The sequence below is a fragment of the Malania oleifera genome, chromosome 2 (genome assembly GCF_029873635.1).
Source record: "Malania oleifera isolate guangnan ecotype guangnan chromosome 2, ASM2987363v1, whole genome shotgun sequence".
Taxonomy (NCBI): Eukaryota; Viridiplantae; Streptophyta; class Magnoliopsida; order Santalales; family Ximeniaceae; genus Malania; species Malania oleifera.
In genome coordinates this window covers 134008930-134021746 of record NC_080418.1, presented here as the reverse complement: position 1 = coordinate 134021746, position 12817 = coordinate 134008930, and the positions used below count along the sequence as shown (strand labels likewise).

Here is a 12817-nt window from a genome sequence, read left to right as displayed (position 1 = left end):
GTATTTTGGACAGCCTTCTCTATGAAAATTGAGTGAAGTGATCCGCCAAGAACGGAGAGAAAAGAAACCGATCTATTCTAGAAGCGGAGGAAGAATTGGACCAGGTGTAAAGGCCTCCTTCCATAGATATAACCATCAGCCCATGAAAAGAGATAAAATCCGAAAATTCATGCATAGCCTGAGTATAACTTACAGCCCCTAGTCTTTCTGATGGAAAGCTGATTATATTAAAATCACCTCCTAGGCACCATGGTGAATCCCACCAATTAATCGGCCCTGTCAACTCCTCCCACATTTTCCTACGCCTCTGGTTCAAATTTGGCCCATAAACACCCGTGAAAGCCCACTCAAATTGATCATCGCCATTTTTAAATTTGCATGAAACAGAAAAATACCCCACTGCTTCCTCTGCCTTTTCCACTACCCTTCGATCCCACATCAGGACAATACCTCCAGAAGCACCTTCTGAACCCAAGTACAACTAGTCTATGTATGGACATCTCCATATACTTCATATAATTCCTCTAGTAATCCATTCAAGTTTAGTCTCTTGCAAACATACAATATCAGGTTTCCATGTATGCAACAAATTACGAATCTGAAGCCTCTTCTCAACCTCATTCAATCCTCTGACATTCCAAGAAAGTGTCTTCAAATTCATTTAGAAACAGAGAGCGCCCACTCCCTATTAATACCACTGCGCCTAGATGAAGTAGAACCATAAATAATTGAACTGAATAAACCTTTCAATCCTCTTAAACCTTTCGCACCAGTTCTCTTCAAGTCACGTGCATTTTTTTCCAAAGTAGCCCTACGGTGTAATTTAGCCTCAACAGCCAGCAAAAAAGTGGTTACTTGATTTTCCAAACCTTGTAAGGACGTGCCCAGAAAGTTGTCAAACCCTTTAAATCTTCTTTGGAACCACTCGGAATAAGGTACTTCCCTCACTAAACTCTCCACATCCACAACTTCCTGTCCTTCCATAGTCAAGGGTAAAGAATAGGCTAGTGGTTCCACTGCTAAAGGTGACAAACCCCTCTCGTTAGGTAGCTCAACAACCTTTGTATCGTTGTCCGAGGCCCAATCCTCCACAAGTACATCATTCCCATCAAACTGAACTGGTAACACTTTCAAAATATCTGAAGGCTTCAACAGAACCAAGGACAATTGGTTTTGCTCTTCCAAACCCTCTATGACTTCACCAGGTGGCAAATAAATCTGAATTGGAACCGCAACTCTTCTTCCATATCGCAGCTCAAGCACCCACTGCTCAGAATTTCCCCACTTCCTGAAAATATTTTCGGAATGTTCTTGAAGAATCAATTGGATGTCTCGCTGCAAGTTTTCCTCGCCATAGGATGTGTTTTCTGACTCACCGGTGCCGAGGCACTCTTTATCGGCCTCATCATAGCCTAAGTGCTCCGTATCGGTCTCGTTGGAGCCTAAGAGCTCAGTATCGGTCTCATCGATGCCGATACTGTCAGTCCCGGTCTCATCAGAAGATTTCATCGACTGGGCTAGCATCGACGCGCTTCAGTGATCAACTTCAAATTGCTTCGAATCGAGAACCACAACATCGCCCCTTCTCACTGAACTCCCCAAGACTGAGATGACGATTCTGGATTCTGGGTCTTATTGTTTTGAAGGGCTTGTGTTGGTTTGGGCCTCCAGACTAAGATGGGCTTGGGATTAGGTATGAACTTTGGCTTGAAGGGAGCTTTGGGCTTAAAACTTTTATTGTTTTCCTTGATCTTCTCTGTACAACCCACTTCCTGAGCTTGAGTAACTTTGGACCATATTACCTCCCATTCTCCATCCAACCCACTATGCAATCTGAGGCTTATATTTAGAGATACATAAGAGTTTGTGTTACCACTAACGTTCTCAATAATTTCTACCAAAACATTAGCCTTTGATTTTGCTTGTTCCTTCCCAGTACCCAAATCACGTATATCATGGCTATGATTTCTCAATTTTGAATTTTGAGAATATGACATTAATTGCTTTCCATTCTTGCTACCACCATCATCTCTCCGACCCCCCTCCACCGCTGCAAACAGAAAAGTTTTAGAATTCTCCCCTACGAGTTTAAGTGCAGATTGGGATGTCTATTTGCCGGCTAACGTCTCAAGAGCAATGGCTTTCCATAAATGAAATCCAAACCCTCTCCACCCACTGCCCAGTTTTCCTTCTGGCACCACCAAAAATCCTTTCCGACGGCCATGTATAAGTTCCGAGATCATTAAAAAACAACAATGTGCATTGGATCCCAACTGCAAAATAAACACTTTCTCACCATCTCTGAATGTTTGTGCAAAACTACCAGGAGTTACATTGGACATTAACTCCTCCACAATAGCTAGCAAACGTTTTGCACACTCTTTGCCCATGCAAACTGATCGGAGAGAGTATCGATTTCGCTCAAAAATGCGTAACATGAAATAAAAACCACCCTCCTCAACTAAGAATTCAAAAGTCTTGGATTCTATGAAAAAAAAAAAATAGAACCCCCCATTCTTGAGCATATATCAACCACTCTAAGTTAATCTTCAAACTTTCTCGAAATTTGAATGATAGAGCTTGAAGAAGATTCAAGCCACATTTACCATTGAGTAACAGATTCATCGCAAGGAGCAAAAAGATTCGGGAGTTTCATCCCAAAACGTGGAAAAATATCACTCGAAAGATTTTTTGGAACCTTTAAACTACTAGCTTTTCGATGCCTGGTCTTTGGTGGTGCAAATAGCCCTTCTACAGCAGCAAGTTTGAGGTATACAGAAGAATAAAAGAAAGGCTGGTCCGAATAAGAGTAATTCTACCATCTAAAGAAAATAAAGCTCCTTTCCAACCATCCAAATGCTTAGCAACCTTAGACACCATCATATTGCAAACTGCTAACGAATGAGGCTTACCACCCAAAGGAACTCCTAAATAAATCAAAGGCCACTCTAGTACACCACATCCAGCTAGGGAGGTCAGCTCCAAAATCCCCTCAAGACTAACACTAATCAGCCCAACACCGCTCTTTTCCCCAGATTAATTCCAAGACCAAAAACTAATAGTGACACAATTAACAAAAGAGCCATCTGAGAAAATAATGGTATCGTCTGCAAACAGCAAATGAGATACAAGAATCACCTCCTCACCCACCTTAATGCCTCTCACAACCCCCTATCTACAGCCATATCTATCATTCTACTCAGCACAGCCACCACAAGGACAAAAAGAAAGGAGCATGATAGATCCCCTTGCCTAACTCCCCTAGAAGGTGAGAACCAATCTTTAGGCTGCCAATTGATAAAATGTAAAAAATAAGTATAAGACAGACACCCCTCCAATCCAACTTCTCCATCCAACTCCAAAACCTTTCCTCCTAAGCAACCTATCCAAGAAATCCCAACTAATTCTATAATGAGCCTTTTCAAAGTTAATTTAAAAACAATGCCATTGTTCTTCCCATTACAAACATCCTACGCTACCTCATGAGCAACTAAGATAGCATCGACAAGCTGCCTCCCTCACACAACCACTTTTGTGCAAGAAAAACAGTCACCAAGACAAAACTCAACCCATTAGCAAGCACCTTAGCTATGATCTTACACACCAAATATTAAACTAAAAGGCCTAAAGTCCAAAACCCTAATATACCTATAGACCTATTCTTCTTGGGCACCAAAAAGACAGAGGTGAAATTCACACTCTTCCCAAAATTTTGATTACCATGAAACTCATGAAAAACCTTCCCACATCTCAAACTCCTTGATGAAAGAGAAGAGAAAAAAAAAAAACACAAAAAAACAAACAAACAAACAAAAAAATATGAAGCACATTGGTCCTAGGAGCCTCATCCTTCTCAAGACAAAAAAATACCACCCTAATTTCCTCCTAAAAAAGGCCCCTTCAGTGAATACATCTTAGTATCCATATTAGGACTTAGATCTTTCTACATCTTCCTCGATAAACAAATTGCTAAAGAAGATCAACAACCTCTTTTTCTATGATCGTCTGATCAAACACTATTTTGCCCATTCCTCAACTCCATTTGTCTTGTATAATTACGCCTCATACCCATTTGCCACCTAATGAAAAAATTTAGAATTGCAGTCCCCCTCCCCCAACCCATATAAGTTTAGTTTTTGGCATCCAACTCCTTGCCTCCTTTAAAAGAGAACTCTCTTAACTCATTCTTCAAACTTTCTATCCTCAGTATCTCCTATAGTTACTCAAAAACACAACCCTAGCAAACCTAACGCTAGAAAGTTAACGCTAAACCTAACGCTAAAAACACAACCCTTCCAAAATGTGGCACATTTTCATTTCAGAACGCTAAACCTAACGCTAGAAAGTTTTAATTCAATACATTTCCCATAATATATTTTTTCTTGGTAGTCAAAGTGCGCAACCATCACATTGTGATTCTATTTTCAGTCATTATTAATATATTTTACAGAAGAAAATCTCTTTTGGGTTTAGAAACATCTCAACTGCCTCTCCCAAATAAAAATGTGTCATTACACATTTTTCACTAGTATACGAATAGAAGCATACGCCCAACATGGCACATTTTAGAGCATGCGCCATACCACAATCCATTCCCATTCTACAAACCGCAATGTTCCACGTTCTAGGTAAGTCGCTCTCTTCTCTTTTGAAAGCCCCTCCTCAATCATAAAATTAAATCAATTTAGATATAACACTACAAGTATTGAACTTTATCTTTGTTTCTTTAGCTGCTATTAACGAGAAGCGTGTATTCAATACTTTATTGATTATAAGTGAAATTTAATTTAAGAAATCATAAATGTATAAAATATAGAAATGTTCATATTTCAAGCAAGGAAATAAATGCATGGTTATAGAATGTGTTTCTGTCCCCAAATCAGGTGGATGAAAAATACAAATTATAAGCATATATATACATGAAGGAATAGCCAATTTGCAAATATGTATATTATTTTAATGAAAGAGGCAGTAGATTTATTTGAATGCAAGTTATTAAAGAAATACATACTAAATATCAAAGTAAACACATCTAAAAATGAAAATTTTATATAAATGCACTAACTTTAATAAAGCGACTTCAAATTGAGTCTTTAAGCTTTAATAAAGAAAAAGGAATGAAAATAATGCAATCAAAAGAATTAAAATTTAATATTAGGCATTCACAAACACTGATAATGGAGCAGTATATAGCAGTCAATATCAACCCGTAGCAGTCTGTACCAGCCATAACAGTTTATATCAGAAGATACAGTTGTGTATCAGGGGCCTCTGAAATATTGTACAGCCATATCATTACATAACAACCAATATGACTGTTACAAACCAATTTTTTTTTTAAGCCATGATAGCAAGTTGTATTCTTGTTTATCAGTTAGTTGGGAATTACCATCATTAAGCAAAGCACAGATGTTACAACGCCACTTTCTTCCACCATCGGTGAATGATATGTATGGATTCACATATGTGCGGCATCTTCTACAACGAATAATGCCAGTTGAAGCAAAATTAACTATCGGAACTTCTTCCTGAATAAATGCATAAAAGAATAGTTATAAAGACAAGTTTTAAAAAAAAAAATTAAAAATGTAATAATAGGATGTTCAATAGCAATATAACTCAATCATTGCGAGGACAGAGATAAATACCCCTTTGGGAACCTCAGCAAGAGGACAAACAACAGCTCCTAGAGGTAAATGCCATCTTGAGAGCAATGACTGAGAATTTGGTATGGCAGTAGTTGTAAGCCGCAAATATCTAGAAGTGCAATTTAGGGGGTATGTCTCAGTAAAGGAACTGGGTTCTACATCACCATCCAATGGCCTTGGCAATGCTTTAGAATCGAGTCCTGCATCCATTGATCCAGGAACAGATCCAACTGACAGTGAGCTGAAGTCTTCTATCAAGCCTTGAACAGCACCACCTATGGGGGGTCCAGAGCCTACATGTTGCATTTGTTCCCTCGAATGCAGTCCTGGAGGAGCTACTGCCTGTTGAGGTGGAATATAACCTCCTTGATGAGCTAGAAAATGAGGAGATGGTGCAGGTGGTGCAACTACATAACCTCCTTGATTAGAAAAAGAAGATTGCATGGGTGGAGCTTGGGGAGCTGCATTATATTGCTTACTTGGGTATCCAGGGAGAGCTGGCTGCAGTGGGGCTCTGGCTGCAGTGTAAGAAGACCCCAAAGGGGGTGAAGATGGCTGCAGGGTTGGTCTAGAAGCTGGAAATGACGAATCTAATGGGAGCTGAGACTGACGAACATTCACAGTTGGTGGTGCAAGATTTACACTTTGAGGAGGAGATCCCATTGGCACAGGGGGTTGTGGCCAGGATGAGGCTGGTGGAGCAAAACCATGACTCATGGAAGGTTGAATTAGGGGTTGCCCCACAGGCGGGGTGCGTGCAACAGGAGCTTGAGCTGCTGGAGGAAATTGAGGTGTTGGGAAACGATGGAAAGGTCCTACGGCGGGTGGGATTTGGGCATATGATGATGGTGGAGGAGCTGGAGGTGTAGGTCTAAACCCAGAGGGTATGGATCCTGACACCGCTCCATATGATGAAAAGGGTGTCGGGCTAGTCTGGGGAGCAGCTGGAGCTTGTGGAGTTGGTCTAAAACCAGAGGGCACTGATCCGGGTACAGGCCCAGATGACGAAAAGGGCATCGCAGTAGGGGGAGCAGCAGCTGCAAAGGGCGTAGCGGCTGGTCTCACCGGGAAATTTGGACGACCAGAATTTTCAGTCCCCATTGGCTTCGTTCACTCCCTCTATGACCTCGCGATAACTATGCTCCCATGAGTTAACCTGCCACATCATGCAACACATAAAATGGATACTACTCCATATGAAGAATGAACAAAACAAACACAACGTCGCAGCAATACTCCATCAATTAGGATAACACACCACGAGGATCCGGCGATCACGGTTAGCAATGCTTTTGCGTCTCAGATTGCGCCGGCTCGCAATTCAGATCGCTAAAATGGCAACTAATCTCCTCAATTGAATCGATCGAACTCCCAACAACAAATAATTTAAAAAGAAAAATACGAAGAACTGCCAAAATCAACCCGAGTTACTAAATAAAACGAATGCAACAATGAAAATCCACATACCTCCTGCGTTTTGGACAATTCGATTCACTTCTAACTTCATACGTCGAGGAGAATTCTTTCAATATTGAAAGGACTTTAGGGCTCCACAGATACAAAAACTTCGGAAATGCAAAGATCTAATTCTCAGAAGAATGGAAAGCTCATCCACGGAGAGAGAGAGAGAGAGAGGGGAGGATTTTGGTTAGATATGAATGCGTACCAGTGTAGTGAAATTGTTCGTCGTCGCGATCTGAGACTTCCACTCAGTGTCGGACGCCGGATTTCAGATTTCTTTCTTTCCCCCAAATTCTATTATACTATGACGTGGCCCTAACATTATTTTATTTTATGCAAGTGATATTTAAATTTATATTAATATTATGTTTGTGAGCATAAAATTTAAAATTTATATTTAAGTTTGGATAAATTTTAATACAATTTTATATTACACATCTCTCCAAATATAAAATTAAAAAATAAAATTTTATTAGTAATTGATACATCGTGGCTTTTGAGCAATAATTATAACAAAATAAATTAATAAATAAATATATTTAAAATATATATTATTTTAGGATGGTTAATACCAATAGGGTAATTTGGACTGAGGGATCATGTAAGGGTTCATAAAAGAACATATATTATTTCATTTGCAAGAAAAGTTAATTTGTCTTTTATTTTTTATTTTTTAAAATAAAAAAATTTTGATTATTTTTTAGTTTTTCAAAAATTCCAATTGACAAGGTAAAAAATAAAAAATTTGGTTAAATGTGTAAAATGATTTTTTATTTTTATTTCTACATTTTAAAATGACAATTTGTTTTTTAATTTTCTAAAAATTATAAGAGGTAAAAATTGGAATCATGAATTTTGGGGTTTGAATTTGAATTTATGTGGAATTATAAGAAAACTCTATAAGTAATTCATATAAATTATGGCTGAAGATCCAAATTTCATCTTCACATACACAAAATAAGAGATAAAAATATAAAACAAAATTAATGAAAATGATGTTATATATATCAAATATATATATATATAAATGTCTACAATTAATGAGCTCATCCAATTATAGTTCTCGCCTATAAATACCTTCTATGGTATTTCTCAAATGAGACTTGATTTCGCTTCAAAGTTGCGTAATTAAGTATTTAAAAGTATTAATTAATGATTCTAATTTTACTTAAATATCTAATTACATCCAATATTTCAATATTGAACTTAATTTATAATATTTGAATTTTTATTCTATTTTTATTTGTAAATTTACGAGTAGTTGTGATTAATTTTTGAAGGTATTTTCGAGAATTAAAGAATAAATAAAGCTGCTCATGCAAAAAGTGGAGTGAGTCATGCAAAATGATGCATATAAAGGCGTTAAGTGCAAAACGAAGCTAATTAGACGATTATGGACAATTTCAACATAGTTTCGTAATATGGGCATAACTTTTTCATCTGATTTCCGATTGAAAGAGATGCTATGGAACGACAAGAAAAAACTCTATAACTTTCATGTTTTGAGTTTTGAAAGATACTGACTGCATCAAGGTTGAAATCGGACTTAAGTTGCTACACCTACTACACCAACTGTGCATGTGGAGAAGCATTTGCATGGGTCATGCATATATGGGTCATGCACACAAGAGGGTTTTGGAATTGGAGGCTAGGGCAGCACGTGAGGCCCATGCAAATGCATGAGCCATGCAATTAATATGGGTGAGCGTGCATAGTCAAGTGTTTGGGCCGATAGTGCTTAAGAAAGAAAAAAAAAAAGAGTCAAGGGCTTTAATATATTAAAGGAAGCCCATGCACTGAATTTAAGAGAGAGGCTCATGCAAACGCATGGGCCATGCATTTCGTGGAAAGTCGTGCGCTGAAGGGTCTATGGAGAGAAGGGTCATAGGGTTTTGAGGGAGGAGGTAGCAGCTTTACAAGAAAGGAGGGAGCAGCTCCAACAATAAAGGAGGGGGATAGCAAAAAGAAAGAAGGGTTTTCTTTTGGGGAACTGTGCGCAATATCACGGTTCAACTATTTTCACACGCTTGTGAAGGGTCGTGCGACGCTAAATAAAGCAATCTTGTTTAATTAGTCGGCCTATCGTTTACCAATATTCATCCACGAAACACTTTCATTAGCATTCAATCAAATGGCAGCGGAAACAGTAAGCATTCATGAAAGTCGTGGCAAGCAAGCAATAAACATTGAAGCAAACGTAATTCATTAACAACACCTCCGTTGACATTGTATGCTTAGCGAGGGAGGCAAGTAGGCTAAACACGTTGACAAAAGCTAGTGAGTTTTACAATGATCGATGAACACTCACCCTCCCCTAAAGAGCTTTCTAGGCCATTACCACTTTAACACTAGGAAACATCAAAGTGACCAAGGAGTCATACTACATTATTTGGCTTACAAAGACACTACTAGTAGAAAATAACCTTACACTAGTATTTACATGATGGAAACTCATCCCAAGCACACGAGACAAGCGGTCATAGGCATGCATAATGCCCTGAACAAGCTTAGCTCGTGACATTCTCCCCCACTTATGCGGTCGACGTCCTCGTAAACTTTGGCGGTAGGTACACTTCAAGTTTGTCTACGAATGGCTTCATATCTTCCGCAGAAATCCAGCTAATTTCTTTGTCACCAAGGCACTTCCACTTCATTAGGAACTTCTGCCACTTCTTCCTCGAGGATATGAACTCTCTGTCTGTAAGGATCTCTTCAGCTTCACGCCTGTTAGTGAAATGAGGAATAGCTTCCCAAGAGAGGGGGTGAATTGAATTCTTTTTAAATTTTAATGATTTTTAAGCTATTGATTTTAATTACCCAGAAAACAAGATATATAAACGACAACTACACTTAAAAATACTGAAATTTAAATTCACAAGTCAATTAATGAAATCAATGTAATTCAATCACTCAACCAAAAATATTAGAGCTTTAGTTGATTTTTCTGTAAACTCTTAGTATGCACTTTACTTGATCAAGATTTCTGCAGATTAACCAACGTACTCTCTTTTTGGGTTTCCGCAAATGATTAATCAAAACGTACTTTCTAAATATCAAGTACCTTTGTTTCTTTCTCACTTAAGAATCTGCAACCTGCACATTTAAATCATACCACAATAGCAAGTAAATAATATAACGTAAAGCAAAGAAAAAGACACAAGATTTTTACGAGGTTCGGCTTCAACACAGCCTACGTCCTCGCCTTTGGCAAAACACTAAAGGATTCCACTATATCAGTTACGTTACCTGGTGGAACAATACCAATTTACAACCACTCCTTTTGTCAGGCTAGAGCCCGCCTCTCCAAACAATAACCCCTTGTTTGGTCCAACGATTCAACAACTCTAAATAATTTAAGAATGATGATAAAAAAATTTGTGTACAAAAGAGAACTCTCACAATAGAGTAGATTAGTACAATGATCAGCTTACTTATACTCCAAAGTAATTCAAATATAAGAAATTTGAAGCTCAACGCTTAGTATGAATTACCAAATGATTTTTCAAAGAAAATGAAAGATTCTGATTTTTAAAAGCTTTGCTTCAAAAATATAAATCAATATCAGATCAGAAATTTTAAGCACAAGAAAATTTTAGATCCTTTGAGAAATTTGAATACTTGAAAATCACTTGATCTAAAAAACCTTTGAAAAGTAGCTTGATCTAAAAACCTTGAAGGTTGCTTGATCTTAAACTTTGAAGATTGCTGGATCTGAAATTTTGAAGATTTCTGGATCTGAAACTTTTGAAGATTTCTGGATCTGAAACTTTTGAGAATTGCTTAATTTCAAAAACCTTTCAATATTACCTCTATGATCATTATTTTAAACCTTTGAAGCTTTTGACTATTTATAGATGTTTTTAGAAGCTATCCATTACTCCCAAAGATTCCTAAAATTCATTTCCAAATATTTTAAAATAAATATGTTTAAAAACATGGTTTAAAAAATCTTCCCTTCTTAAGCCCTTTTTATTTATTAAAAAAAATACTTTTTAGAGTATATATGTTTAAAAAAAATATTTTTGATTTTCTATGAGCTTCAAACCACTTTATATTTGAGTTTAACCTTTGAAGTACTTACATTAAGAACATCCTAAAATATAATTCTTTAATCTTCAATCTTGTTCTTCCATCATCTTTGTTGTTTCAATATTTTATTTGAGCTTTTCACCAGTATAATTTTATTCCTCATGCTCTTTGTAATCCATAAGTTTTTCTTTGTGTTCTTCAAGTATTCTTTGTAATCCATAAACTATACTTGTGTTCTTCAAGAATTCTTTGTAATCCATAGGCTTCTTTATGCACTTGGGCTTTGTCACTTTCCTGAAAAAATTTTACTTGAAACATATTAAACATATCATTGATTTGTTATCATCAAAATAAGAATTGTAAGCCTTATTAGGCCAACAATTAGGTTGCACTATCTTTAACTTGGCTTTATTGGACTGAATTATGCTCAGGTCATTGGTGTCGGCGTTGAACGGCTTGAGGCAGTTGACATGAAACTGCGGTCTTGTCCCCTAATCTGCCCACTTCTTCATCTGCTTAGAAGCTTTCTCTAGATAGGCTTAGGCAAAATCTGCATTATGTCTCTATTCTCTAGTGAATATGTATGTCATGGGACTCTTTCATCCGTATGGCTCGCCCACTGTGTGAGGTAATAGCGGCAGCTAGCCTGTAACAAGCTCAAAAGTGCTCTTGTTGGTTGTTGAGCTCCTTTGGGCATTGCCACAGAACGAAGCCACATAAAGTAGTAGCATGCCATTCTTCTGGTTGTCATTAACAAAATGGCACAAGTACTCTTACAGTAGCTTTCTGAATCTCTTCATCTGTCTGTCTGTCTGTCGGTGATAACTTGAAGAGATGTCAAGATGTGACCTAAATATCCTAAAAAATTATATCAAGAAGTTGTCAGTGAACATTAAGTCTCGGTCACAAACAATAACTTGGGGAACAACCCAATATCTCACAATAGTCACAAGGAACAATTGTGTCGTCTCCTCTACCGAACAGTACTTCGGTGCGGTCATGAAAGTGCCATACTTCTTCCGCTCCCCCTTGTCTTGTTGGCAGGTAAGACAAGTTTTGGTATAATCAACCACATCATCCTACGTGTGCGGCCAATAATACCTCCCTAATAGTCCTGTCATTGGATTCATTCTCCGCGAATACCCCTCAACAAACTTCCTGCAATATATAGTAAGGCCAAGAAAGGAATGCAACTCCTTCACTATTGTGGGGATCTTCCGTTCTTGAATCATCCTTACCTTGTCCATACCCCTCCGGATACGACCTTGTTCAACCACTTGACTAAGGAATTTGTTGCTCCACTGAGCGAAAGAGAACTTCCCTTTCTTTACATATAGATTGTTTCCCCTCAGCCTGTCGAACACCTTCCGTTGATGCTCTTCATGTTTCGTCTGAAACAACACCGATGCTCCCAATGGTGCTTTGGAAGGGCGAACACATCTTGCTTCCAATTCATCAAGCTATTTCCCCAACTCTACTATCTCTGGAGGCGCAATCCGACATGGACCTTTAGTAGGTGGTTTCACTCCTAATAACAACTCGATCTCATGATCCACAGTCCGTTGTGAAGGCAAATTATGAGGCATCTTATCTAGCAACACCTCCTTGTACTCATCCAACACCGCTTGGATGGTCGTAGGCTCCAGCTCTTGGCCTACTTCTTTGTCTACCACCACCGT

General features: G+C 38.0%; 1 protein-coding gene across 6 annotated transcripts in view; it reads right to left on the bottom strand.

Annotated features, from left to right (window-relative positions):
* Nucleotides 1–7425, bottom strand: part of LOC131148596 (protein transport protein SEC24 A) — a 32825-nt gene extending 25400 nt beyond the window's left edge. For 2 of the 6 annotated variants that reach the window (XM_058098420.1, XM_058098418.1), the window contains exons 1-3: nt 7116–7415; nt 5649–6804; nt 5390–5528 (exon numbers count right to left, since the gene is read on the bottom strand). In XM_058098420.1, coding sequence (XP_057954403.1) covers nt 5390–5528; nt 5649–6749 — 1240 coding nt within the window. In that variant the 5' untranslated portion in view covers nt 6750–6804; nt 7116–7415. Of the gene's footprint in view, nt 1–5389; nt 5529–5648; nt 6805–6906; nt 7057–7115 lie in introns of all 6 variants that reach the window. The other 4 variants (XM_058098423.1, XM_058098422.1, XM_058098421.1 and 1 more) reach the window with 4 other exon arrangements.
* Nucleotides 7426–12817: the final 5392 nt, after the last annotated feature.